This window comes from Lontra canadensis, unplaced genomic scaffold (genome assembly GCF_010015895.1).
Source record: "Lontra canadensis isolate GAN:19392208 unplaced genomic scaffold, GSC_riverotter_1.0 scaffold155, whole genome shotgun sequence".
Lineage (NCBI taxonomy): Eukaryota > Metazoa > Chordata > Mammalia > Carnivora > Mustelidae > Lontra > Lontra canadensis.
The window spans coordinates 2,009,197-2,037,083 of NW_022631149.1; the positions used below are offsets into that span (position 1 = coordinate 2,009,197).

The 27,887-nt window shown below is 44.4% G+C and overlaps 1 protein-coding gene across 5 annotated transcripts in view; it reads left to right on the top strand.

The window, feature by feature from the left end:
• Positions 1–27,887, top strand: part of DOCK11 (dedicator of cytokinesis 11) — a 193,871-nt gene that overhangs the window by 27,437 nt on the left and 138,547 nt on the right. For 4 of the 5 annotated variants that reach the window (XM_032844786.1, XM_032844785.1, XM_032844783.1 and 1 more), the window contains exons 2-6: positions 20,488–20,604; positions 20,690–20,779; positions 21,198–21,280; positions 22,561–22,630; positions 23,240–23,335. In XM_032844786.1, coding sequence (XP_032700677.1) covers positions 20,488–20,604; positions 20,690–20,779; positions 21,198–21,280; positions 22,561–22,630; positions 23,240–23,335 — 456 coding nt within the window. Of the gene's footprint in view, positions 1–20,361; positions 20,605–20,689; positions 20,780–21,197; positions 21,281–22,560; positions 22,631–23,239; positions 23,336–27,887 lie in introns of those variants that run through there. The other variant, XM_032844782.1, reaches the window with a different exon arrangement.

The window sequence follows — 27,887 nt, forward strand, 5'->3', positions numbered from 1 at the left end:
AGACGCTCAGCCCCACTAAGCATTGGGGGAATGCAAATCAAAACCACAGCCGGTTACCACCTCACACCCATTAGGATGGCTATTATCTAAAAACAACAAAACAAAAGGGGGCACCTGGGTGGCTCAGTCGGTTTGGCATTCGTCTCTCGAATTTGGCTCAGGTCGTGATCTTGGGGTCCTGGGATTGAGCCCTGTGTTGGACTCCCTGCTCAGCACGGAGTCTGCTTGTCTCCCTCTCCCTCTGCACCCCACCCCCGCCCCATTTGCTTGCTCTCTCTAAAATAAATAAATCTTTAAAAAATAATAAAAATTGGGGCCCCTGGGTGGCATAGTCGGTTAAGTGGCTGCCTTCGGCTTAGGTCATGATCCCAGGGTCCTAGGATCGAGCCCAGCATCTGGATCCTTGCTCAACAGGAAGCCTGCTTCTCCCTCTCCCTCTGCCTGCCACTCTACCTGCTTGAGCTCTCTCTCTCTGTCAAGTAAATAAATAAAACCTTTAAGGAAAAAATGAAAACTAACACCTAATAGATGTTAGAGAAGATGTGGAGAAATCAGAACCCCAGTGCCCCGCTGGTGGGAATGGAAAATGGTGTGGCCGTTGTGGAACACAGCTTGGCAAGTTCCTCAAAAACTTAAATTTAGAATTACCATATGATTCGGCAATTCCCCTTCTAGATATATACCCAAAAGAAATGAAAGCAGGAACTCCTACGGGTACTTGCAGCGTTCTCCACAGTAGTCAAAAGACAGAAACAACCCAGATGTCCATCCACAGAGACCCACAACCTGGTGTATATGTACAATGGAATATTATTCAGCCTTTGAAGGAATGCAGTTCGGACACATGCTACAATACGATGAGCCTTGAAAGTGTCATGCTAAGTGAAACAAGCCAGACGCAAGAGGACAAGTAGTGTTTGGCTCTGTGGATAGGGGGTATCCGGAACAGGCAAATTACAAAGAGACAGAAGGCAGATTAGCTGTTACCAGCGACTGGGGGCTGGGGAGAGGGGGAAGGAGGGGTTCGTGTTTAATGCATGCAGAGTTTCTGTTTGGGGTAATGAAAAAGACGCAGGGTTGGACAGTGGTGATGTTTGCACAATAACGTGAATGTCCTCGATGCCACAGAAGTGTACACCGAAAGACAGTTCAAGTGGTCAATGTTGGATCATGTCTGTTTCACCATAGTGGGAAAAAAAAACCCAATGCATAAATTTGATTATATGCTTTTGGATTATAAACAGCAGTACTTGTCTGTGCTGGAAAAATGGGGGGAGAAACAGAAAAGAAAAAGTAAGGGAAAAAAAAAGGCCCGTAATTCCACCACTCAGATTACCTACATTTTTCATGTTTTTCTTTGACTGTATTTACTCTCTCCTTGTCAGCACAGATGACAGTCACTTTCGGCCACTTCCTGTAAAGGCGGTTCAGTAACACCTCCCGTTCTTCCCCAGCGAAATCTCAGGGCCTTAAGCAGTACACAAACAGAAAAGACATCAGAAAGGCCTCTCGGTAGAGGAAAGCATCCCTCCGAAACAGCGCGGTGCCTCCCCGGCTGTGACCACATCATGGGAGCAGCTGCTGGCCAGGCCGCAGGGACCTCGGGTCAGCAGGTCTGGCTGCCGGCCACGGTTTTATGAAAAGCATACAGAAAGGCCTTCAAAGTCCTTGCTCTTTCCTCCTGCTCCACAGTGAGCCCCAGAGCGGCATCATGTTTAGACATCCTTTCAAGGCCTCCTTAGACAAGAAACGGTGAGGGTTCTAATCTCTTGCTCTCAGCGGGGTCTGTCCACTGACCGCCCCCAGGGCCTTGCAAAGGGAGCTCTGGCCTCAGGTTCCCTAGGGATTGGAAGATGCCAGGCTTTTGCCAGAGCCTTCCTCTGCCCATTTGCTCGGTGACCACATTGTAGGCTTAGAAGTGGCTGCTCCCGGGTCATATTTACACAGTAGCAAAGGCCAGCCTTTGACCTGGCCTGAGGCAGCGGCTTCTACCATGCAAAACCAGCGTGTTCCAGAGTTCTAGGAAACTCACCCGCCTAGACGCGGATTGAAGCCTCCGATGGTCACAGGAAAGAGGAAAGGGCCTGGTGGTTTAGCAAGGAGGAGGGGGTGACTGAGACAGAAAGCTTTTAAGCATTTCACTGGGTGCCACTTTGAATTCTGCCAAGAGATTGATTCGGTTTCCCGTGCAAAAATGGCATATTATTTAAATGCAGGATGAAAATGGCATTGGAGAGAACATAGACTTTAAGGGCAAGAATTCTTTCCCTGGGCCCATCCTCTGCCTATAGATTAAAGGAGAGAAGCAATAATCCTGTTTTGCCAGAACTATCTTCTTGGAAAGAATGTAAGCAGTGGCGGGGAAGTAATTACACTGATCCTACTCCTTAAACACAGCAGAAGGCCACATGCAAACAGTGGTGGCCTTTGAAAAGTCACCAGCATTGGAGGCCACACTCCCTCACTGCTCAAAACACAGGGAACGGTTCTCAGAATGAGTTCATGAGTCATGATGATCCCCGGACTTTCCTCTGCAGTCCCACCTAACACATATTTATTTTCATTGTGGATGTCTTTTTATCATTAGATGAGAGTCCGCATTTTGGCTGTAAGGGAAAACTACCGTTAAAAAAAAAACAAACACCAAAACACCTGACTTTGAACGGCTTATTGCATTTAATCAATTCTATAATTACATCCTTGTTGACAGCTGCCTTGTCTCCCCGCACACGCCCCCGCCCCAGATAATACAGGTCCTGTCACTTTAAATTTTCCCTCTCCAGGGCGCCTGGGTGGCTCAGTTGGTTAAGCATCTGACTTTTGATTTCCGCTTAGGTCAAGATCTCAGGGTTGTGAGATCGAGCCCCTTGCTGGGCGTGGAGCCTACTTAAGGTTCTCTCTCTCCCTCTGCCCCCCCATCTCTAAATAAATAAACATAAATAAATAAATAAAGGGTTCCCTCTGTAAGGCTAGAGCTTCACATTGCCTTTTGAAATCCCTAGAATTTTTAACACCTTGTGTGAGAAATTCAGATAAGGATTTACCTCTGACTTTTGGGGTAGTATGTTGTGCACAGAGCAGGTGCCCAGTAAATGGTTTATGAGTGGCTGTGTCTTGGAAATCAGTGGGATTTTTGGACCCTAATTCCCAATTCTCTATACTCTGGGCTTTCTCTTATGTGATTTGGGAAACTGTAGCTATCAGAAATCAAGAGGAGTAGAATTCCAATTTGGAAGGAGAAAAATACAGCAAAGAGGTAGGGGCATCAAAATAGTGACGGCGGCCGTCTGTAGGTGGTGGGATTCCAAGTGACTCTTATTTTTTTTTATATTTTCGGATGGAAAATTCTTCAGTGAACAGGCGTTGCTTTATAATGACATAAACCAACGAGTCTTCTATAAAACGGAGGCAGCCTTTCTTGGGTTACACTCCTTTGAGATTCTGGAAAATCCTTGGAGCCTTTTCCTAGAAAAAAAGTATCTACACCGTTTTCCGTAGAATTTTAGAGTTTCCCCATGCCGTCCAGGGATCACGTAAGACCCCAGATTAGGAGCCCGTGTAGGAAAGGAGAACGTGGCACCCAAGTAGGCATTGTGTGCCAAATAAATGTGATATTCCCACATCAGTGTGGGGACATCTGCTTCCGTCCTAGAGCCCTTGCATCGGGCCATGCAAATCAACCCAGACGCTGCTGTGTGAGCAAGGGGATTTTCCCTTCGCGAAACCTCAAGTGTCCTGCCTGTCCTTGTAGAGGTCACAGGGAACTCACAGAAAGCCTTGAGGGTGGGGCTGAGTAGGATCTGTATCCTTATAAATGAACCCCCCCACTAAGCTCCCAGTCAGGATTTTCTCCAGCAGCAGCAAAGAAAAAGAGGCAGGGCGTCTGATCTGGGACTGGGGAGTGGCCCCGGACATTTTCTTCTGAATGATCAGGGGTTAGTGAGGGGGCTGTTGGCCATGGGGGCCAGGCTGAATTGAAAAAGAAACCAAGGCAGGAATGCGCCATCGTATTGAGAGGGTGGGCCAGGGTTATGCTAGCTTAGCTGAAGAATGTACTGGGGAAGAAGGTCGAGAGGATGTTTGCTGGGAAGGACCTAGTGTCGTCATTATGACGGTGGTTCTGCCACCTGCTGTAGGTGGAGGTCTGTGGAGACGAGGCTGGTCTAAGGCTAAAGGCTCCCTGGCAGCATTTGCACGGGCTGAGGGCTGGCAGTGCCGAATGGGGGGCACTTGGTTAAGAGGGTGGGGGAGTGCTTCTTGCTAGGGCTTCTGGGCACGTGTGACAGGGCATGTGTGCACTTTCGATTCGTTTTGGGGCGGGGTGGGGGGAGAAGCCTGAAAATCCACCTGCCCGTGGGCACACTCAGCTCCCAGAGTAATGAATTGGAGCTCGCAGGCGGGAGGGACGGCGAGAGAGACAGAGATCGTTTAGGATGAAGTTCAGCAGCGGGGACACTGTCACCAGCACAAATGGCCTTTGACTTGAGTCATCATTGACTTCCAGGTTTAATTTTCGAATGCCTAACCGAAACGATGTTCTCCCTCCGGACCCCGTGTTTCTTCGGGTGGGTGTGTCTGGTTTTGGGAAAGTGCCCCCCTCCACGATGCTGTGAATTGACCAAAAGAGAAAGTCCAGAGGGATGATTCACGGTGTTTAAGTGTTCGGTAGCGGGACTTCTTTGGACAGCAGCTGAGATGCATGTGTATTTTAGTGAGTGCTTTGCGGATTTCGGTCGTCATCTGCAACCCGTGGAAGAGGCAGAAAACCTTAAGGCAGAGAGGGTCTGAGAGATGGGGCCAGTGGATTTGTGGTTTGCTCCTTGAACCATTCAAGACAGACTTGACACAGCCATTAAGACAAAGACTAAAGGGCGCCTGGGTGGCTCGGTTGGTTAAGCAACTGCCTTCGGCTCAGGTCATAATCCTGGAGTGCCAGGATCGAGTCGGGCATCGGGCTCCCAGCTCCACGGGGAGCCTGCTTCTCCCTCTGACCTCTCCCCTCTTATGCTCTCACTCTCATTCTCTCTCAAATAAATAAATAAAATCTTAAAAAAAAAGACAAAGACTAAACACAGAGCTTTAATTCTAGTGGGAAGAGAGACAAGCGGAAGGGGACAGGAACTGCCACTTAGTGCCTTGAGATGGGACTACTGGGGAAGGAAGTACAGGTGTTAGCCGTGGGTTTGAGGAGGTTGGAGGGCCTGGGTAGCTCCGGGTAGGAGGGAGCGGCCATCCGTGCCTAGAGAGATGGGCAGCTTCATGGAGTCAGGGTTTGGGGTTGGGAGGAAAACTCGCAGAGGGCAAGGGTTAGCAGAGCTGGGGTAATAGGGCCCTATTGGGACCCTCGCCCACCCTGGCTGGGGGCTGGGTGTGGAGGCCGGATCTTAGAAGCCTCACTGCTAAACAGTTTGACCACTTGCTAAACAGCAGACTAGGTGAGCCGTTGTAGGCCTTTAAACAAAGAAATACTGCAATCCAACTTAAATTTCATCTGAAGTTGAACTGTTTTGGATCCGATTAGCCATTGCAAAGATGTTGGAAACAAACTGAGTGCAGACTGGCAGCTGATTTTCTTTCCCCCAAAATGAAATGTTCAGGCTGATTTCATCTTTGTCACAAGAGGAAGACGTTAAGTATTGCTCTCTCTTTTTAAAAGAAGGTCTCTTCGCATAAACAGAACCCTCAGTTTTATTTTCCCTCCGTAGTTTTGTACGCAACTATAATGAGTAGTTTTCCACAATTCAGTGTATTGCTCCTGGAAAATGTAGACAATGGGGCAAATTTTCAGCCTATGCTGTCATTTTATGGATTAATTTCCATTAGCGCTGACCTTCTGGCTTTCAGCGCATAAATATGAGTAAAACATCTGTTCGTGTCATTCCCCTGCTTCAGAGCCTCTGCTGGCTCCCCCTCACCTACACCAGGAAACAGTCCAACTCATTGCCTTCGTGCACGTGCCTTTCCAGCTCATCTCTGCCATCTCTCCCCATCCTGTCGGTCCCCCGACTCGCTGAACCCAGGCTTTTATTCCTCTGTGCCTTTACTTACCCCCTCTCCTTTGCCTGTAGCGCCTGTATTTGTCTTGTCTGCCATGGGCATTTTTATTCAGGGCTGGAGGCTGAGCACCCACGCCGCCTCCTCTCTGAGCTCCCCTCCCCAGTGGAACTCATCTCTCCCTTACCTGGATCCCCACAGCACCCTCTGGCACCCATCCTAGCCCTTACCTCATCATATTTTAGGGGTCTCTCTTGCCCCCAAGCCCATGAGTTCCTGAAGGACAGGGCCGCCATCTTGCTGGTCTCTGTTTTCTGATTTGTAGCCCGCTGTGTCTCTTGTATTTCTGTTTAGAAGAATTCCAGAAGAGAGACACCTGGGTGGCTCAGTCGGTTGGGTGTCTGCCTTTGGCTCAGGTCATGATCTCGGGGTCCTGGGGTCTAGTCCCGCGTTGGGCTCTCTGCTCAGCAGGGAGCCTGCTTCTCCCTCTGCCTGCCGCTCACCGTACTTGTGCTCCGTCTCTCTGACAAATAAATACAATCTTAAAAAAAAAAAAAAAGAGTTCCAGACGAGCCCTCAGGGAAGGATGGGGCCGGAAGCCTCACTTTTGTAACAGGCCAGTCAGTGGAATCTACCCATTCTAGTGAGGAGCTGCTTGGTGCTTGTGTTCTGGGAGCTCATCTCTTGGTAAATACTGGAGGGATTTTTTAGGTATAAAGAAGTGAAACCGGATATGTTATTTTTTCCTCTTTTAGCTTTTTTTTTTTTTTAAAGTAGGCTCCACGCCCCACATGGGGCTCGAACTCACACCCCGAGATCAAGAGCCTCTTGTTCTACTGACTGAGCCAGCCAGGCGCCCCTCTCTTTTAGCTTTCTTAATGACTTGGTTGAGATATAATTCACATACCATACAACTCACCATTAGAGTGTGTATTTCACGGTAGGGGGTCAGGCAAAAATGGGTGAAGGGGAGTGGGAGATAACAAGCTTCCAGTAATGGGAGTCACAGGACGAAACGGCACAATATAGGGAATGTAGTCAAAGATATTGTCGTAGCATTGTATGGTGACAGATGGGAGCTATGCCTGTAGTGAGCAGAACATAATGTATAAACTTTGTCAAATCACTATGTTGTACACCTGAAACTAACATAACATTGTGTGTCAACTACTCAAAAAAAGGACAAAAAAGGAAAAGAACTATCAATAAACGAATTTTTAAAAAATGTAAACGCCCACAATGGGTGAATAATTACACGAGTAATGCAGTGAATACCCAGGACTGAATATTTTCCGGTTATGAAAATTATAAAATTTCAGTAATTTTAAGAAATGTGGAAAATGCCCAGGCAATGGTGTTACGTGAAAATGTGGGACACAAATTTTACACGAAATAACTCTCCCATGCATATGACGGTGCACAACTATTTATAATATGCATAGGAAAAAACACCAACAAAATTACAAAAGATAGCAGCAGTGGCAAAAAAAAAATGTATGTTTCCAAGGCCATTGGTTTATTCACAGATATGTGCAACTGTTATCGCAATCAGTTCTAGAATTTTTTTTTTATTCCCTCAAGGTCATTTACTTAAGACCTTCAGAAAAGCTTTCCTAGAAGTCAACCCCTGTGATTCTTACTGTAAATGATATCTCTGGGGACAGAGTGTGTGTCATAGGGAGGGAATTGGTTTAGAGAAAGAAGCAAAGATTATGGATAGGGAAGGCAGGTGTTTGTTTGTTTGTTTGTTTTAGAGGAAGATGTGTAAGAAAGCTTGAAAAGCCAAGGGATATTTACCCAAGGGATGCTGGTGTTGGCCTAACACCCTTTCCCAGGAGTTGAGAGAGCCCAAGCATTAGGAGCTATACTGATTACACTCGGCTAAAGCAACATGGGAGTGATTGTAGACCGCACACTGAGGACAGTGTGCCTGGTAGGGCTTTGGGAATCATCTGTAGACTCCTTCCTCACCTCACCAAAAGACAGAACATAGCTAGGGAAGGTGCCCCTGTTTTATCCAAGCAGGTAGATAGAATAAACGTGAATCGGGTTGCCATATACTGGAATATTATGCCAAACAATGAGGTGTCTCCTGACTTTTTAAAGATGTAAACCTTCAGAAAAATCAAAGGAGCTATCATTTTGTTTACTTGAAATAGCTTTTAGAATATATTCTCTCATGAAGTAGTACAGATGGAAAATACTGGTAGGTTCAAGAAGGCAGAGAGAATTTCAGTTAGCAGATAGATCCAATAGGACCGATTGTGAAAAATGAAAATATTTGGAGGAAGATGCACTTTTGCCCCTTTTCAAGGTTGATTTTCAGAATGGGGGTCTCCCGGTTTTCCTTACTTCATTGTCAGGAGCAAATTAATGGGCTGGGTAGACTAATGGCTGGGTCCAGAGTCAAAAGTGTCGTGTGGCTGCTTTATAGATTCCAGAGATTTTGTAATGAAATAGGCTTGCATTGCTGTGTTAAATGACACAAACGGGACCTTTTTTTTTTTTTAAGCTTCTCTGTATTTTAGAGAGCGAGGGAGTGAACACGCACATGGAGCAGGGGGAGGGGCAGAGGGAGAGAACATCTCAAGCAGACTCCCTACTAAGTGTGGAGCCCTCAGGGGGCTCGATCTCAGGACCCTGACTGAGATCATGATCTGAGCAGAAACCAGGAGTCCGACACTTAACTGAATCTGCCACCCAGGTGCCCCTGTATATATTATTTTTAAGTTTGTGTATTTTTATTGAATATTATATTATTTGATGGGCACAGAATGAGGATAGTCTAATTTCTCCTTGCATTAATGATTTTTCTGCAATAATTTGGTATCTATGTGGACTCATTAAACTCTTTCATTTGTTGGAAAGCTGCTATGTACAATGAAGGCACATTTTTTTTCTTTGTGTTAACAGTAGTTTGCTAAAGAACAGAAACAAAATATTCTTCTGGTTTTAAAAAGGTACTTTGCCATTCTGTTAATTTATTCAAGCCTTTCTCTTCATTTTTACCCTTTTTTGTCTTCTCTTTGAGTCATTTACATGCTTATTAGCACAAAGAGAACACAAAAAGTCAGGAGTGATTGAATGCAAATCAATTTTCCCAACTGTCAGCCAGCCAGTTGAGTCAAGTTATAATTACGGGATAAGATAAAATGAAGGGGGGGGGATGGAGTGCAATAAAATTCTGTTTATTCATTTGCAAATAATCTAGATGATTTGCATGATAGTTGAGTTGGCTGTAATGAAAAACACTTGTTAACGAAGTGAACTAATCATAGTATATATACAGACCTGTTTATTTTGTCATTGAAAAAATATATAAATTCTTCGTAGGTTTAAAAAAAAATAGTTCCTGAGTTTACATGAATAGCTAAATAGACTTGGAAAAGGGAAGGACGTTGACATTTAAAAAGGTTTCCTCCCTGGGGCGCCTGGCTGGCTCAGTGCGTAGAGCTCGTGGTACCTGATCTCCGGTTGTAAGTTCGAGCCCTGTGTTGGATGTCGAGCTTACTTAAACATCAAGTCTTTAAAAAAAGTACAAAAAAATTAAATGGTTTCCTCCCTAGACACAAACTCTAAAGAGGAGAGAAAATGAATTTATTCTAAAGAGGAGAGAAAAAAAAATTATTTTTCCTCAGTTTTTTCTGTGTTGGATTTAAATACCTTTAAAATCTCACTTACTAGCAAGTTGTTCCTAAATTTAAAGCTGAGATCTGAAAATTCATCCTGAAAGTGGTAGCTTTCCTCGTGTGCTGCCATTTTGGCTTGGAAGGCATACTGTCAGATCAGTCTCTTTGTATTATTCAGCTGGTTATCCCTTGCGTGAACCACAGAAACTTCTGGCTTTGTAGTTCTCACGGCTCTCTCCTAGGATCTGTGGAGGATACTCAGATGAATTAGATATGGTCCCTTGACAGTGTCTTACTGTTGTTGTTCTTGGTTGTTGTTTTTTTTTTTTTTTTGTAATTTGATTCTTATTCACTTGAAGTTGAACCTGCCAACTCCTTTCCCCAAAGTAAAAGACCTGAGGTACTAATTCCTCCTCCGAAATTGGAAGCAACAGCTCAGAAATGCAAAACTCCTTATCCAATTACATTGCCAGCTCTCCAAGCCAGTCATGCTCAGCATCATCCAGGCAATGAGAAGGCAAGATCTCACTTTGGTAAAAGTGATAGCATAGTTCAAGTAAGCTTTAGCAAATCCTAAAATGCAAAGTCTGTCCGAGGAAGGGAAATGTGGTGGGGAAATGTCTTGTGTTAACGTTAAGTTCAGTGCACATCGGTTTATGTGTGTCATGGTTAAGACTGGTTCTGGGGGCGCCTGGGTGGCTCAGTCAGTTAGGTGTCTGCCTCTGACTCAGGTTGTGATCCCAGGATTCTGGGATGGAGCCCAACATGGGCTCCCTGCTAAGCAGGGAACCTGCTTCTCCCTCTTCCTCTCCCTCTACCCCTGTGTGTGCTCTCTCTCTCTCTCTGTCAAATAGGTAAATAAATAAAATCTTAAAAAAAAAAAAAGACTGATTTTGGGCTCCATTGGATAATAGGTTTGAATCCTGTTTCACTACTGTGTGACGTGGGACCTACCTGAGCCCCAATTCCCTCATCTGTAAAATGGGCATCATAAAAGACCCTCCCCTTGGCAGGGTTTTGGAGAGAATCCAGTGAGATAACAAGATATAAAAGGTTGAACTTGGCATATGGTCGTGCTTAGTGTAAGTGGTAGAGAAATTATAAGGCACAGTTCCCCCTTCTAGGAGTTTATGATCTCGCTGAGGAGAAACCTATGCAAAGCACCCACAAAGCAGTTCCATGGTATCTGTGAGTAAATGCCACCAGTGGTAGATAAAGACTGTCAGGGCTGTAGGCAAGAGAGGTTGGAGGTTGGAATCCCATGAGCCAAGGTGTGGATTAGGAATAAGCATGACGTGATGGGCTCATGAAAAGTAACATTTTCCCCTTAATTGTTGGCTTTAAGAAAGGTTGGTGTCTTGAAGGCAATTTGTATGTGGGTTTTTTGTGCCAAGATTGGCCCTGAGAAACAATCTTTATGAAAATATGTTCGTGTCTGTTTTGCCAAGTTGGGTTGTGCTAACTGGAAAGATGGCCATCCCTCCCCCAGCATAGTTGTCAGATTCTATTAATTCAAAGCTTCTTTGGTACTTGGGAGTTCCTTTGGGGAAAGAGGGGAAGAAAAGAACTGGTGAAAGGTAATCAAGGGATTTAGAGAAGACAAGGTCATAAAAAAGTCAGATACTCTTTATTCGAGCCTTATGAACATGTTTCTTACAGATAGGGTTCCTTTGTTCTGTGCCTCGTGGGGCCCTCTCGAAATCCCTAGTCTGCCCGTGGTGGCTCACCTGTCATTTCTCTTCATCCTCGTAGGGCCACTGTTGACAGTCACCTACTCTCTGCTGTTCCAGAGTTTTATCAACAAAAGCAGAAGACAAGATGAAATGGTCAGAGACCGCATGTACCCACCTAGGGAGATTTTTCTGATTGACACGAATGTGAATGTATAGGCTTATGCCCGAGAGTGTGCAAAAACACTTGCGCGGTCCCTTTGTTGGAAGATGTGGCTGTCAGAGGGTGTGAGGGGGGCACAGAAGCCAGGGTGGGGTTGAAGTTACAATAGCGTCTGGGATCAGCTTGAATGTTTTGGGTTTTACCTCCCTCCCCCATTAAACCGTGAACTTGTCAAAGGCAGGGGCTGGTTCTCTTTCATTTCTGCACCACCAGGTGCTGGCACAGGGCCTGGACCTCAGCAGGGACTCGAGAAGTGTGCCACAGAGCACACACTCACTTGGTTTCCTGTGTTGCCGGAAGTGGCTCATCCCCGGTGGCCATTTTGAGTGTCAAGTGGGATTGTAAGATAATTGTGGAGCAAGCCCTCTGCCCTCGGCTCCACGTGTCTGTAACCGAAGGGGAGCTGGCGGTCTGGGAGAGGGGTTCTGGAGCTGGGAGGAACGCTGGGAAGGAGAGATTCATTGAGTAGCCCCCCCCCCCCCGCCTTGAGGATGTTACTTCTTTCCGAAGATTGTTATTTTCAAAAAGAATATGGTCCAATGCCATTGCAGCAGTAGTCCGAACACAATGCTGTGGAAATGGGCTTCTGACTTTTGGGCTGTCATTCTGTTTCCTAAGCCACTTGTTGCCATGCTCCCTCTTGCACTGAAACTTACCTTGGAGAGGGGGGTGGTCGTGGTGGTAGAAGTTTTTGAAGGAGCACTGGGCTCCACGGTGAAGCTTGCCCCCGGATTTCTGGTCTACCTCCCACTGTGCTATAGGAGGGATTCTGTGAAGCCAGTGTTCACTTTTAGACTTGCAGAAGAGACATTCTTAGAATTCTTCAGGAGAACTAGTTTCTAAAGTAAAAGATTTACCAGTAAACTAATGACCTTCGATGTCATATCTAAGCAGAAAGCACCCAGGCTGATTCCTCATCGTTGCAGAGAAATATCATGGGATCATGATTGCTTTTTAAATACAGTTGAAATTATGTGGTTAAGTTTCTAATGATAATATAAATAGGCTTGCTAGTAATGTGAGCTTTTGAATACACGAGTGGTTGTATTTACAGAAGACAGACTGGTGGTTGCCAGAGGGGAGGTAGGGAGAGGTGGGTGAAATGTAAAGGGGATTAAGAGTACATACTCCCAGTTATGGAATAAATAAGTCTTGGCGATCAAAGGTACAGAATAGGGAATATCATCCGTAATATTGTAGTAACATTATGCGGTGACAGATGGGGACTACTCTGTGTCATGTATAGCATTGTTGAATCACTATGTTGTACACCTGAAACTAATAGAACATTGTATGTTACTTACATTTCAGTTACAAAAAAAAAATACACCAGTGGTTGGGTGGTTGAATATATACATGTGCATACATATTTACATATTTTAGAATTACAAGCGTGGTTTTTTTTTAAAAGATTTTATTTATTTATTTATTTGACAGAGAGAGATCACAAGTAAGCAGAGAGGCAGGCAGAGAGAGAGAGGAGGAAGCAGGCTCTCCACTGAGCAGAGAATCCGATGTGGGGCTCGATCCCAGGACCCTGAGATCATGACCTGAGCCGAAGGCAGAGGCTTTAACCCGCTGAGCCACCCAGGCGCCCCATACAAGCGTGGTTTTATAAAAATATAAATACAGCTAGGATGATGAAAGATCAGTCCTCTTGGATAGCAGATGTGGAGAAAACACCACAAAATCATAAAATCTTAATATTCGACGCTGTCAGTGATTCCCAGTTAGGATCTGTTGTTTCTTCTCTTTGGACCAAGAAGTAGACCCTAACTGGATCTGTACTGATGAATTTCCTTTTTCAGTCTGTCCTTTCTCTCTCTGTTAGAAATCAAAATGTCATCTCTTTTTCCCCTTCATTTCTTCACTCTTCATTTCTTTACAGTTTTAGGGTTTACAAGTCTATTTAGATTTGGTCCTAAGTAAGCCTGGAAGAGTGTCCTGTGTCCCACACCATAGTACAAAGATTGATATTTTAAATTTTATTTTCTTGGTGGGGCACCAATAAATGGTGGCTCATTTGGTGGAGAATGTGACTCAATCTCGGGGTCGTGAGTTTGAGCCCCACTTTGGGGGTAGAGTTTCCTTTAAAAAAAAACAGAAAAAATATTTTATTAGAGATTGGAAAATTACCGATTAGGGCGCCTGGGTGGCTCAGTCGGTTAAGCGTCCCAGAGTCCCAGAGTCCTGGAATCGAGCCCCACATCAGGCTCCCTGCTCAGCAGGGAGTCTGCTTCTCCCTCTGCCCCTCGCCCTGCTCCTGTTCTCTCTCTCTCTTAAATAAATAAATAAAATCTTTAAAAAAAAGGTTTAGAAAAATACTGATTTATTTTCCTTTATGGGGAAGTGATTTATAGCTTACTGTTACAATAAATACCTTTCAATGAAGAAGAGATTTGATTGGGAGAAAAATATGAAGCATATGAGTGCAGAAGGTACGGCAAAGTCTTGAGGATTGTATGTGAATAAGGTGAGTCTGGAAAACTCTGCTAAAAAGAGAATTAGGAGTTGGATTACCTGGATTCGAATCCCAGTTCTCCTACTAGATGATGGACCGTTGAACTTCATCAGGCCTCTGAGCCTCTTTCTTCATTAGAAAGTTGAAATGATGGCATTTTCCTTGTCTTCTTGGCAGGTTATAGTAAGACACAAGGTAGCATTCGTATTGAAAGTGTTTCCTGGGGCGCCTGGGTGGCTCAGTGGGTTAAAGCCTCTGCCTTTGGCTCAGGTCATGATCCCAGGGTCCTAGAATCGAGCCCCACATTGGGCTCTCTGCTCCATGGGGAGCCTGCTTCCTCTTCTCTCTCTCTGCCTGCGTCTCTGCCTACTTGTGATCTCTGTCAAATAAATAAATAAAATCTTTAGAAAAAAAAAAAAAGCAAGTGTTTCCTGAAGGCCACAAAGTGATCTTCAAGTAAAATGATAAGATAAAAAAATTAATAATAAATCACTAGCAAGTTACCTCAAGAGAGCCTCCGAATCCATGAGCAAGAACATTCAAAGACCGTTTGGGGGCCTTTTTTTTTTTTATGATAAAAACCGAGTAGGTTCCAAATTTAGGTTGACGGTTTTCCTGTCACTACTTATGAGGAGAAGGCAGAAACATATGCTTGCTTTTCTCCAGATTGTAGAAAAGCTTTTGCCTTTTACTGAACGCTGCTGTGGAGCCACACAGAGGTAACCCAGTGGGACTTTCCTATATTATTTGGATGTTTATGAAGTACCATTTGTTATCACAGAATTCTTTTTTTTTTAAGATTTCATTTATTTATTTGACAGACAAAGATCACAAGTAGGCAGAGAAGCAGGCAGAGAGAGAGGAGGAAGCAGGCTCCCCGCTGAGCAGAGAGCCCGATGTGGGGCTCAATCCCAGGACCCTGAGATCATGACCTGAGCTGAAGGCAGAGGCTTAACCCACTGAGCCACCCAGGTGCCCCATCACAGAGTTCTTGATTGAGGAAAAAGCACCTTCTTTGGCTAGTCGGGGCACAAAGTGGCAGGAGGGAAAACTTGCGAACCTGGGAGAGAGACCCTTTTTGTGTGTGAGGGAAGCTTTATTAACGGAAACCCTGTGAGTCCTGTAGTCCAGTGGTAAAGTTGAATAGCAAAGTTAGACAAGAGACATGTTCTGGACCACAGGGCAGAGCCATCATGAAATCGTGATGATTCTAAGTGTCAAAGGTTTTCTTTGTCTCTGATGCCAAGAGAGTTACCAATGAACTCTACTGGAAGAGAAACGTAGGGTGTGGTTGTTGGGGTGCTGACTCCTAATATATCCTTTTTCCTCTACTTCCAGTTTGAATTGTGCTTTTAAGGCCTGTGAGGACTGGGATTGGAGGCAACTGGGTTGGGGGAGGGTTAGTCCTTCCTCTTTTTCTTCTGAAGCAGATGAAGCCTGACTTAACAGGCTTAGATCTGCCATTAGGGTAAGTTCTGTGGGACTCAGAACAGCCACCTCAACTTTTTCTACAATCGAGCTATCTCTGACAAAGGAAGTAAGAGTGAAGACCCAGAATGCTTAGTTTATTATTTTTTTTCAAGTATTTGAGAGAGAGAGAGCGCGCACACAAGCAGGGGGAGAGGCAGGCGGAGGGAGAGGGGGAAGCAGACTTGGAGCTCATTGTGGGGCTCGATCCCAGCACTCTGGGATCATGACCTGAGCCAAAGGCAGATGCTTAATTGACTGAGCCACCCAGGTTCCCGCAGAATGCTTAGTCTAGTCAGTCATTTTTTTTTTTTTAGATTTTATTTATTTATTTGACACACACAGAGGGAGAGAGAGAGAGATCACAAGTAGGCAGAGAGGCAGGCAAAGACAGAGGGGGAAGCAGGCTTCCTGCTGAGCAGAGAGCCCGATGCGGGCCTCGATCCCAGGACCCTGGGATCATGACCTGAGCCGAAGGCAGAGGCTTAACCCACTGAGCCACCCAGGCACCATTAGTTTAGTCAGTTTTAAATGAAAAGTGAAACCTTGTTTTCTAGAACGTGAATACAGGGCTTTCAAAACATAGAGCTGAAGGTTTGTTTTTTGGAAGGCTTATATTCTGCTGTATGTTTAAACAAGAGATTCATTTGGGCATAGGCTTTTTCCAGCTTAATTTGACAACCACATTAGGAAGCTGAAGGTAGATGTTTTTTTTTTTCTTTTTCAAAGTTACTTGGAGCAGGTATTTGTGAAATTATTGTAGAGAGAGATTAACAGATGCTAACTCAACAGGTTAAACATTGAAATTTGAGGGCTGTTTTTGCATTCTGTATTGAGAGGATAGTTGGCACCAAAAGCGAGACTTGGAAATTGTTTTCAGTGCCTAAGGCTTGCCTTCTTAGATGGGCTTTACTCATTTCTCTGAGCAATTGATCAGAGACTCAGAATGTTAGGCAGGAAGAGGCAGCCAGTTTCCTTGTGCTTGGGTCCATGAATACATGGTAGATGTAGGACAAGGGGCTCAAATTTTACTATCAGGAAACCTCTGAGTTCCCCGAATAGGAATTGTTTCTTCTGTTTCAACTCATTTTGTATTCATAGACATGATAGGGGATGGTCAGCTGGATTTGATCTTGTGGGTCTACAAATTCAAATTTAAGACTTGAAGTATATCTTCCTTAGGATCTTCCCCCTCCCCCCCAGGTTTATTGAGGTATAGTTGAAAAAGAAACTTGTACATATTTAAAGTGTACACTGTTTCGGTATACACCGTGAAATGACTACCACGGTCAAGTTAATGAACACATTTATCACTGTGCATACTTTATTTTTTTGATGAGGATGCTTAAGCGCTACTGTCTTAGTAAATTTCAAGTACACAATACCGAATTAGTAACCGTAGTCATCATGTTCTGCATTAGCTCTCCGGAACTTACTCATCTGGTAACTGAAGTTTGTACCTTTTGACCAATCACTCCCCATTTCCCTCATCTCCCAGCCCCAGCAAGCGCCGCTCTACTTTTTTTAGATTTCACGTATAAATGATACCATACAGTATTTGTGTGTGTGTGTGTGTGTGTGTGTGTGTGTGTGAAGAGTACATGAAAGCCCAGGTACTCATCACCTATCTTCAGCTTCAACGATTATCAAGTCTTTGTCCTCCTTTCTGGCTCTATCCCAATGGGAGGTTTTTAAAAAAATTTTTAAATTTTTAAATTTTTAAAAAAGATTTTATTTATTTATTTGACAGACAGATCACAAGTAGGCAGAGAGGCAGGCAGTGGGAGAGGAGGAAGCAGGCTCCCTGCTGAGCAGAGAGCCAGATGCGGGGCTCGATCCCAGGACCCTGAGATCATGACCTGAGCCGAAGGCAGAGGCTTTAACCCACTGAGACACCCAGGCGCCCCTTAAATGTTTAAATTATTTTAAATTGAAGTACAGTTGACACACAACATATTAGTTTGAGGTGCACAACATAGTGTTTTGACATTTATACACATTATGAAGTGTTCACCGTGGTAAGTGTAGTTACCATCTGTTATAAACTAACTTATTATAGTAGCATTGACTCTATTGCCTATGGTGTAATTGATTTATTTTATATTTTATAATATATATAAAATATATATTATATATACTATATTTTGACTTATTTTATAACTGGAAGTCTGTACCTCTTAATCCCCTTCATTTGCTTTTACCCATCCCCCTACCTCCTCCCCTCTGGCCACCACCAGTTTGTTCTCAGTATTTAGGAATTTGTTTTTGTTTTGTTTTTTAGATTGCACATAGAAGTGAAATCATATGGTGTTTGTCTTTCTCTGACTTATTTCACTCAGCATCGTACACTCTAGACACATGTGTTGTGGCAAGATTTCATTCTTTAATGGCTGAGTAATATTCCTCTGGGTGTGTGTGTGTTTACGCGTGTGAGAGAACAAGAGAGAGAGAAAGATCTTTATCCATGATACCCTGAGGTTTTTGTCTTTCTCTGTCTGTCTTATTTGACTTATAATGCCCTTCGGGTCCATCCATGTTGTTGCAAATGGCAGGATGTTCTTTCTAATGGCTGAATAATATTTCTTTTTTTTTAAAGATTTTATTTATTTGACAGACAGAAATCACAAGTAGGCAGAGAGGCAGACAGAGAGAGAGGAAGGGAAGCAGGCTCCCCGCTGAGCAGAGAGCCCGACTCGGGGCTTGAACCTAGGACCCTGGGACCATGACCTGAGCTGAAGGCAGAGACTTTAACCCACTGAGCCACCCAGGTCCCCCAGTATTTCAATATATGTATATACCACATTTTCTCTATCCATTCATCTGTTGAGAGACCCTTAAGTTTTTTCTCTATTTTGGCTCTTGTGAATAATATTGCTAGAAACATGGGAATGCAGATACCTCTTTGAGATACTGATTTTGTTTTCTTCGGCTATATACCCAGAAGTGGGATTGCTAGATCATATGGCAGTTCCATTTTTAATTTCATGAGGAACTTCCTTTCCTTTTTTAGGGTCTTTTAGATTTGTTGAATACTGATGTTTATTGGTCAGAGTGGTTTAATCTAAGTAATCTTAGAGAGGAAACTCTGAAATGCTCTTCGGATATGGCATTGGGATATAGCAGGGACTTAATTGTGAACCATGTATAAAAACTTCTCATTTATGGCAGAATTATCTCCAATAGCTGAATTATGGAAGCAGTCCAAGGTCCATCGACAGATGAATGGATAAAGAAGATGGGGATGAATGTGCACAATGGAATATTACTCGGCCATCAAAAAGAATGAAATCTTGCCATTTGCAACGATACGGATGGACCTAGAGTGTATTATGCTAAGTGAAATAAGTCAGTCAGAGAAAGACAAATACCATATGATTTCACTCACATGCGGAATTTAAGAAACAAAACAATCGAGCCAAGGGGGAAAAAAAGAGAGACACACAAGCCAAGACTCAGACCCTTAACTCTAGGGAACACAAGGAGGGGAGAGGGGTGGGGGGATGGGGAAAATAGGGAACGGGGACTAAGGGGGACATCACTTATGTTGAGTACCAGGTGTTGTATGGGTCTTGAACCACCATATTGTACACCTGAAACTAATATTACGCTGTATGTTGCCTAACTGGAATTTAAATAAAAACTTTAAAAAACCCTGTTTTCAAAGGACTGTGTGGATATGCCATACTGGAGACCGCCTCAAATACTGTGTAAGCAAATACAATTCCGATTCCATTATGATACTAAGTTTCAGTGTATGTTGTATTCAGGTTTACTTTCTGTTGTTTTTTAATAAAATTTTTAAGTAATTTTAATTTGATTTAGTGAAACACTGTTATCAGGAAGCATTAATATACACCCACCTTGGTTTGGAATAGTGTATTGGGACGTAGCTCCGATGAATCTAAGTATCTCAGTATTTATCCAACAATTAACAGTGGGATGCCCACCGTGTGCCAAGTGCTGTTGCCGGGGCTGGAGTTAGAACAGTGACCAAATAAAGGGAAATCTCCGCCGTCAGATGAGCAGAGCGGTAAAGTAGGTGTTATATCACATGGTGCTAAGTTCAGTGAAAGAAAAAAATGATAGGAAGGTGGGTGGTGGGATCTTCTTTCAAGTTCAATGTCTTGTCTGTTCCTATCTTTGTGTATCTCTGAAGGGGAGGAGAGGCTGTGTGAGGTAGAAAGAACAGAGCCTTTGTAGTCACAGACCTTGGTCTGAATTATAGCTCGGAAGGCAGACAAGCTACGTAGTGTTGAGTGCGGAGTTTCCTCATCTGTCCAATGGTGACAAAGATTAAGCCTGTTTCTGTTTTTTTATTCATTCCTTCACGCATGCTCGCTCCATGGGCTGAGCCAGCCAGGCGCCCCAGATCAAGCCTATTTCCTAGGGTGGTTATGAGGCTTCCATGAGAAGATATAGAGAAAGCGCTTGGCACAGTGTTTGGCACACTTGTAGAAAGGGCTTGGTAAATGCTCACTCTTGTTACTCTTATTAATAAATCATAGCCTGCATTTCTCCCGACACCGACCCTGCTCCTTGTAACCTTAGCCTCGGGCTGGGGCCCTCCTCTCAGTGGCCAGGTCCCCCAGAAGTCTGGCAGGGATCCCCTGACTTTGTCACCTAGGACCCCACCCTTTCACACCTGCCCAGAGGCTCGAGCACCTCCAATAGCCACGCTCGGCCAGGCCCGGCCTGCACCAGGCACACAAATGTCCCTGCTTTGTCCTCTTCGGTTACCCAGTGAACAGAGCCAGTTCCCTAAAAATCAACCGACAGTCTTCCAGACAGACCATTCTTTGTTTTACCTTACATTTTTGCAGGGTACAGGGCTAGCTCTCCAGACCCCCTGGGCTTTAGCGGAGAGATCTGCATGTGTGTCCATATGTGTTTGGTGTCTGTGCTTTTTGTTTATGAAGGATGTTTCTCGTGAAAGCATCCGAAGTGCTCACTGCCGTCAGTAGTCCCTTCTGTCTTTCACACATGGACAGGAATTTATGCCTCATGAGTCTGACCATATTAACTTTGTTTTTGTCTCTCATTAAGGAAAAGACAAAAATTGTTGAGCCCTTGGACTACGAGAATGTTATCACCCAAAGGAAAACCCAGATTTACAGCGACCCCCTCAGAGACCTGCTTATGTTTCCAATGGAGGATATCTCTGTGAGTTCACAAACACTACTTTCAAGGAAAACGCTTATGCTCTCCAGGCTGGTTCTTAACGGCAAGAATGTTCTTTGTCTTCTAGATCTCGGTGATAAGTCGTCAGCGCAGAACAGTGCAGTCCACTGTACCAGAAGATGCTGAGAAAAGGGCCCAAAGTTTGTTTGTCAAAGAGGTAAGACCCTCAGAGGCCACAGAGGGACATTATTAAAGTCAGAAAAATGTTCTTCCTTTAGCATTAATGGGAAATAAAATGACTAACTTAGTGGACCTCTGTGACAAATCTAGATGATGGGGTAGAGAGGAGAGAGCTTAATCACTGTGACAAACAGCATGGGTTCTTAGTTTCTCTCTTTTAGATTTGAATCTTCTCTGAATTTGGAGTCAGAGTGTTCCAAAGGATGTATGCATTGGGATTTTTTGCTCCCAATTGGTTTAGGGAGACCATGTTAATCCCCAAAGGATGATCCCAGTACAAGTATTTTCCAAATGATTTTTACAAAGTCTGTCACCTTCCTTTACCAGACTTTTACAAACTGGATAGATGTATGCTTGCTTGATGTTTCAAATTAAAAATTCCTATTTTCTTTCAGTGTATTAAAACCTATAGCACAGATTGGCACGTGGTAAACTACAAGTATGAAGACTTCTCTGGAGACTTCCGAATGTTGCCATGGTAAGTGTAGAATTCAGGGGAAGCCTTTGAGAGGAGAGTTACTCAACATTTTACCTTTTTCTAACCACTTACGAAGCTTCTCAGAGATAATTTATAATAAAGCAAGGCCTTAAAGTGACCGGCTTGTTTGGTAAATGTATTTTGGCCAATTGAAAATGTTTTCACTTTATGCATTGAAATTCTTCCCAAAATGTATGCGTTCGCTTTTTGGCTTTGATGCAGCTATATTGACCATAAAACCTTTTAATTCTGGATAATGTAGTGAGCACTTTCCAGTGGTGTCGAGGAAAATGCTAGAATTGGGGCACCTGGGTAGCTCAGGCGATTACACATCTGACTTCAGCTCAGGTCAGGATCTTGGGGTCCTGGGATTGAGCCCTGTGTTGGGCTCCCTGCTCGATGAGGAGTCTGCTTGTCCCTCTGCCCCTACCCCTGCTCGTGCTCTCTCTTTCTTTCTCTCCCAGATAAATAAATAAAATCTTAAAAAACAAAGAAAATACTAGAAGGTACTTGGTTCAGTTTGACAACCCAGACATCCCTTGGCAAAAGCACATTTCTTTCAGTTGAGTTGACCGACTGCTGAGAGTACACTGGCTCAGGAGCCAATTCCAGTCTTATTTGTTGAGGTTCAACAACCACTTACTATCACTTAATACAACCACATCCAGCTGCTTACTTACTAGCTGGATGACCTTGGGCCAGTCACTCAATCTCTTTGAGCCTCCCTGTTCTCTGTTTCCTCATCTGTAGTACTACTAACCTCATAGGCCATCTATCATCTGGGAAATGTTTTCGAGAAATAAGACGTTGTGTAGCCTCTTGTAGTTTTCAAAAACAATTCCCTCAAAAAGAAAACAGGCCTAAAGACGAACTTTAAAATTGAATCCCAAGATGGATGACCAGTCCAAGTTCATACAGCAAATGGATGGAAGAGCCGGAATTACACTGTGTTGCTTTTTCTTCTGGGGAGAGATAAGCTTCTGCCATCACTAACAACTCCGGCCCACATTCTCTGGCAGTTCTGGGCTGACTTAGTATTTGGCTTAGCTGTAGTTTCGCCACAGGCCGCACACGTAGGAGCCCTCACATAAAAGGTAATGTAAGTTTACTCAGAGAGGAAACTCTGAGTTTGGAAAGGGGAAAAGAATTTATCCTCCTCATGTCTTGGCGTTTCCTTGGTTGTAAAAGAGAGAAGTCTGTCTATTCATCTTGCTTTTATTTTATTTTATTTTTTTGTCTGTTCTCTTCAGTATCTGAGCTAATTCTCTTGCGTTTTTCAGCAAATCTCTGCGACCAGAAAAGATTCCCAGTCACGTATTTGAGATTGACGAGGACTGTGAGAAAGATGAGGTAAAAGTGGGGGCCACTGCGGTGGTGTCCTCAAGGTCGCTTCTGCCGGCACAGAACTCCTTGAGAAAAGCTGAGGGACAGTATTATTCTCAAGTGATTGGTGGCTGGCTTTCAAGCTAATGAGCATTTTTAAAAATTTAAAAAAAAAATTGTTGTGTTTCCAAGTGGAGTTTAGGGAAAATCAAGTGAAGTGGGCTGTGCTTTGTATACGAACGTGTTTTCCCACCTGTGGGAGATGCTCGTGGGGCTTGTTTTCTCTGCACCGGGAATGCGGCAGGGTGATTCATCTAGAACCCCCTGCGTAATAGATCCCTCTTGGGACAGATGGCCTGGATGTCTGTGCCATTTTGAGGTGCAGTTTGACTGTTTACTTCATGCAGAAGACTCCCAGAAGACAGCCCCTGAGATTCAGCAAATATTGAGCACCTGTTGTGTGCGTGACACAGAGCCTTTCTTTCTCTAGTTAACAATTTCAAGTTTCATCAGGTATCTTTGTGGGGTGGGGAGGTTGTGCTTTAATTAGAAAGTGGGGAAGGGCCTCGTTCGTGTCCCCCCAAAAGTTTGATTAGACGGCTGGCTGTTTCACTGACGGTTTTTGCCCTATTTCAGGATTCCTCTTCGCTCTGTTCTCAGAAGGGTGGCGTCATAAAACAAGGCTGGTTGCATAAAGCCAATGTAAATAGCACCATCACGGTTACCATGAAGGTAAGAAGTAGTCATTGTATTATTTCATCAGTTTAAGGATATTGTCATGAGTAACCTGTGTAGAAAACATGTTTCTTTAAAAAAATGTTTACAGGGACATGTGGGTGGCTCAGTCGGTTGGGTGCCTGCCTTCAGCTCAGGTCCTGGACCCGGGGTCCTGGGATCGCGTCCCGTGTCCGGCTCCCTGCTCAGTGGGGAGTCTGCTTCTACCTCTCCCTCTGCCTCTCCACCCCCGCTGCCCCCGCTTCCTGCTCACTCTCTCTCTCTCTTCCCTCAAATAAATTTTAAAAATCTTGAAAAAAAATGTTTACAGTGAGCCCTAGCAAAAAAAAAAAAAAAAATTCTCTATTCAGATGATTTTCTCACAGATGTATAGAATTTAAAAACTCTGCAACCTCAGGATAAATTTAGAAGTGCAACTTTTTAAAGAAATGTAATTATTCAGAATCAGGAAGTTTACAAAGGAGGCTGTCATTCAATGACGCTTCCATTAAAAATGAAAAAAAAATTCAGGAAGGAGGCTGTCAGCTGAATGAAGGTAACGACATTGAAACAAAAGGGCATCACAGGTTCCTATGTGGAGATGGATATACTGAATAGAAGGATTGGGTAGCCCATTAATTTGGCAAATATTGATTAGGCACGTATTCTGTGCTAGTCACGAGGGGAAAGCTATGGATGTCTAAGATGAGGGTCCCTGAATGCCAGTGGTCTCCAGATGAGATAAGGAACATACAAAATTTCCTACTAGACAAAGTGGTACCTTGGTGTTGTCCGAGAATTACAGAGTTGTGTAGTTTGGCCAAAGTATCTGCATATGGGGTTTGTAGGAGATAAAGGTAGAACTGGGGGCAGGGGAGTTGGGGGGATCTCGAATGCCTCGGGCATGAAGCTGACTTTTGTTCCAGAGGCCGTGAAGAGCCATTAAAATCCGAAGGTGAAACTAACGAGCTACTTGGAAGGTTCTGAGCAGAAAGCCGAAGTATTGTCTTGTACCAAATATAACTGTTCTTGCAAATACTCAGTACAAGGTCATGTGGTTTGCCGAGGGTGATTCACACTGCTGTTAAGTACGGAAGGCCATTCTGTCTCTCACATAGCCTGCGAGCAGAAACCCTGGGTGTCTACCAAGAGAAGACTCCAATTTTATCTTAATTTAATATTTGGCCCGCTGCTTTCCATTGAGTGGCTATGTCCGGTTCTCGCTTTCATTTCCAAGTCCTGAGAATAATGAATCCAAGTTGTAGGATGCTTTCTGCGTGTCTCCTGCACTTAACGTTAACATGGGCTTTAGCCGATGGTGATGAATCCATTCGTCGAGGACCTCATGCGTATGTGCCAGGCACCATACTGGGTGTTTTGTAGTCTGTATCTCATTTAGTCCTTGTGGCAGTCCTAGGATAGAGGGGTCCTGTTTGTATTTTTGGTTTAAGATGTGGGAAGTGAGGCACAAAGAAATGAATGGTTCACCCAAGGTCACACTGCCCCAGATTCAGACATGGGATCTGAACCTAGCCAGGCTGATGCCCGAGCCTCTGCTCTTCCTGGCACACAGTCAAGGCCAGCTAGCTGAGTGAGTGAGACTTGAGGCTTTATTATAATATATGTCCAATCAGAATTACCAGGTTCAGCAGGGCGCCTGGGTGGCTTAGTCGGTTAAATGTCTGCCTTTGCCTCTGGTCAAGATCCCACGGTCTGGGGATTGAGTCCCCTGTAGGGCTCTCTGCTCAGTGGAGAGTCTGTGTCTCCCTTTGCCCTTCCCCCTCCCCCTGCTTGTGTTCATTCTCTCTCTCAGATAAATAAATACATAAAATATTAGGGGAAAAAATTCTCAGGTTCAGAAATGCTTGTGCGAAAGAGTATAATTCAGTGCAGATTGCCAGAAAATGGTTCTATGGGTTTTTTTTTTTTAAAGATTTTATTTATTTATTTGACAGAGAGAGAGATAGCAAGAGAAGAAAGACAAGCAGGGGGAGTGGGAGAGGGAGAAGCAGGCTTCCTGCTGGGCAGGAGCCTGATGTGGGGCTAGATCTCAGGACTCTGGGATCATGACCTGAGCTGAAGGCAGGTGCTTAACAACTGAGCCACCCAGGCACCCCGGTTCTATGGGTTTTGACTCCACTCTCAGCATACTCAAAATATTAAAATGTTTTCTCCATATTTACTGTAGCCCAACATGAATATAATGTATGGAAATCTGGACTCATACAACAAGACATTGGGGAATTAATACCTTCAGAAAACAATTGACCATGGGATTCTTTTCAATAGTCAATTCCTCTAATGCCTTTAAAAGAGAATTTGCTTTGCATACAACTTTTTAGGAGCCCATTTATTATAAGTCAAAACACAGTTGCCTGTAAAAAGTACATGCTTTCCATTTTCCTCCATAGTTTGTGAAACACAGATTGGTTGATGCGGTGGGCAGAATAATTGTCCCCCCCAAAGATGGCCATGTCCTAATGCCCAACATATGTAAATGTTCCCTTACATGGCCAAGGGGAGTTCAGATGGCTAATCAGCACACTGGGAGCGGAGCCTGGGTTTTCCAGGTGGGCTCAGTGTAATCCCAAGGGTCCCTGTCAGTGGAAGGAGGAGGCAGAAGAGGAGAGTCAGGGAAGGAGGTGGGAGGACAGAAGCGGGGTCAGAGAGAGATGCTTTGTTGCTGGCTTTGAAGATGGCAGAAGGAGCCACTGGCCAGGAAATACTGGCAGCCTCCGGAAGCTGGAAAAGGCAAGGAAATGGCTTCTCCCCTAGAGATTCTAGGAAGGGACACAGCTCTGCTAAAACCTGGATTTTCACCCAGAGAGACCCACCTCAGACTTCTGCTCTGTAGAACCGGCAGAGAATACATTTTGTTTTAAGCCACTGAGTTTGTAGCAGTTTGTTCCAGTGACGATAGAAAACAAATTCAGTCAAGTAGTAAAAGATTGATTGTTTAGCTGATGTGTTGTCTATCCCAGAGGTTGCAAACAGCACCACTCACGGGGGCCAGGCAGGAGCCATAAATTCATGAAGCGGGTGGTGGGGTCTGAGGCAACTTGGTGACCACATGGCCCAGCTGAAGGGGACAGCTGCCACCAGCCTCCAGCTTATTGTCGCTCTTCCGCTGTGAGCTAGGCTCTTTGCGTTGTTGCCTCCTTTCGTCCCCAGCTGTTCATGTTTTGGCCACTTCTTCCTTTTTTTTTTTTTTTTTTAAAGTGAGATACAGTTCAAATAGCATAAAACCACTTACTTTCTTTTCTTTTTAAAACTTCTACCAAACAGTAGGCAAAGAAAGGAAAAGAAGGATAAATCAAAGTGATCCTGTGTGCCACACAGCTCTTAAAAAAACAAAACGAGGAGGAATAATGTGAAAAAGGCCATAACGAGATTTGGGAATTGTGCCTGGCCATGGATTTCATTTATCCCAGATCTTCTCCATTTTGGATTTCTGGGAGCTGGATATACGTCCCCTCTTCTTCCTGTTTCACGTCCTAAGCCAGAGTGGTAATATTCTGTTTCAGGGTTAATCACAGCTGGGATGGACATGAGAGGAAGAAGGTTCAGGCAGACTCAGTGAAAGGTGTCTGAGGGGTTTTGCCAAGAGGTTTTTGTTTTCCTCTAAGAATTGTGTTTTTTAATTTTTAATTTTTTATTAACATATAAAGTATTATTAGCCCCAGGGGTACAGATCTCTGAATTGCCAGGTTTACACACTTCACAGCACTCACCATAGCACATACCCTCCCCAATGTCCATAACCCAACCACCCTTTCCCTACCCCCCTCCCCCCGGCAACCCTCAGTTTGTTTTGTGAGATTAAGAGTCTATGATGGTTTGTCTCCCTAAGAATTTGTGTTTTAACTATTATTGAGTTCAGCCTCGTGGAAGTTGGTTGAAACTCGCCGAGTTTACGGTGCCATCTCTATGTAAACAGAGGGCCTGTGACTGTAGGGATAAAGGCCATGGCAGGATGGGGGTGGGGTGGGGGTGGGTGTTGGATGTGCATTTTGTTTGGCCAGCCTCGAGAACTTGGAGTGAGGGCCAAGGTGGAGGTCCAGGCCTCTGAACTGGGGCACCCTGGGGGCTTTGAGCTTGCCCCCTCAGGTTGGGGAATCAGACATGTTCTTCCTGCGGCAGGCCTGGACTGGCCTGGACACAGGAGAGAGTCTAAATCTAACAGTGGGGGGGAGCAGCTGACCCTGCCCTTGGAGAGTCGGCAAGGGCAGATGAACTGAAGCAGAGGGCTGACGGTTCATGAGATGTTCTGAGAGGAAAATCCCTTCTATATTTGTTTCTGTGATGGTAGCCTTTGATGTGAAGAATATTAATGAGTCTCGTAAATGAACGGGAAGGTGAGTCGGGCATGCTGTCATTATCTTAGTCATTTTCCTGATACTGGGGGTAATTATCCCCTTGGTATGTCTAGGGTCCCCTGCCTGCTAGGATGTCCAGCCCACGCTGGTGAGAAGCATAGGTAGCTTGAGCAGTGGGTACCACAGGCCTAGAGCTGGCCAAGTGGAGAGCCAAGAACCTTAGCTGTCAGAAAAATTCAAGCTTTGATAGGCCC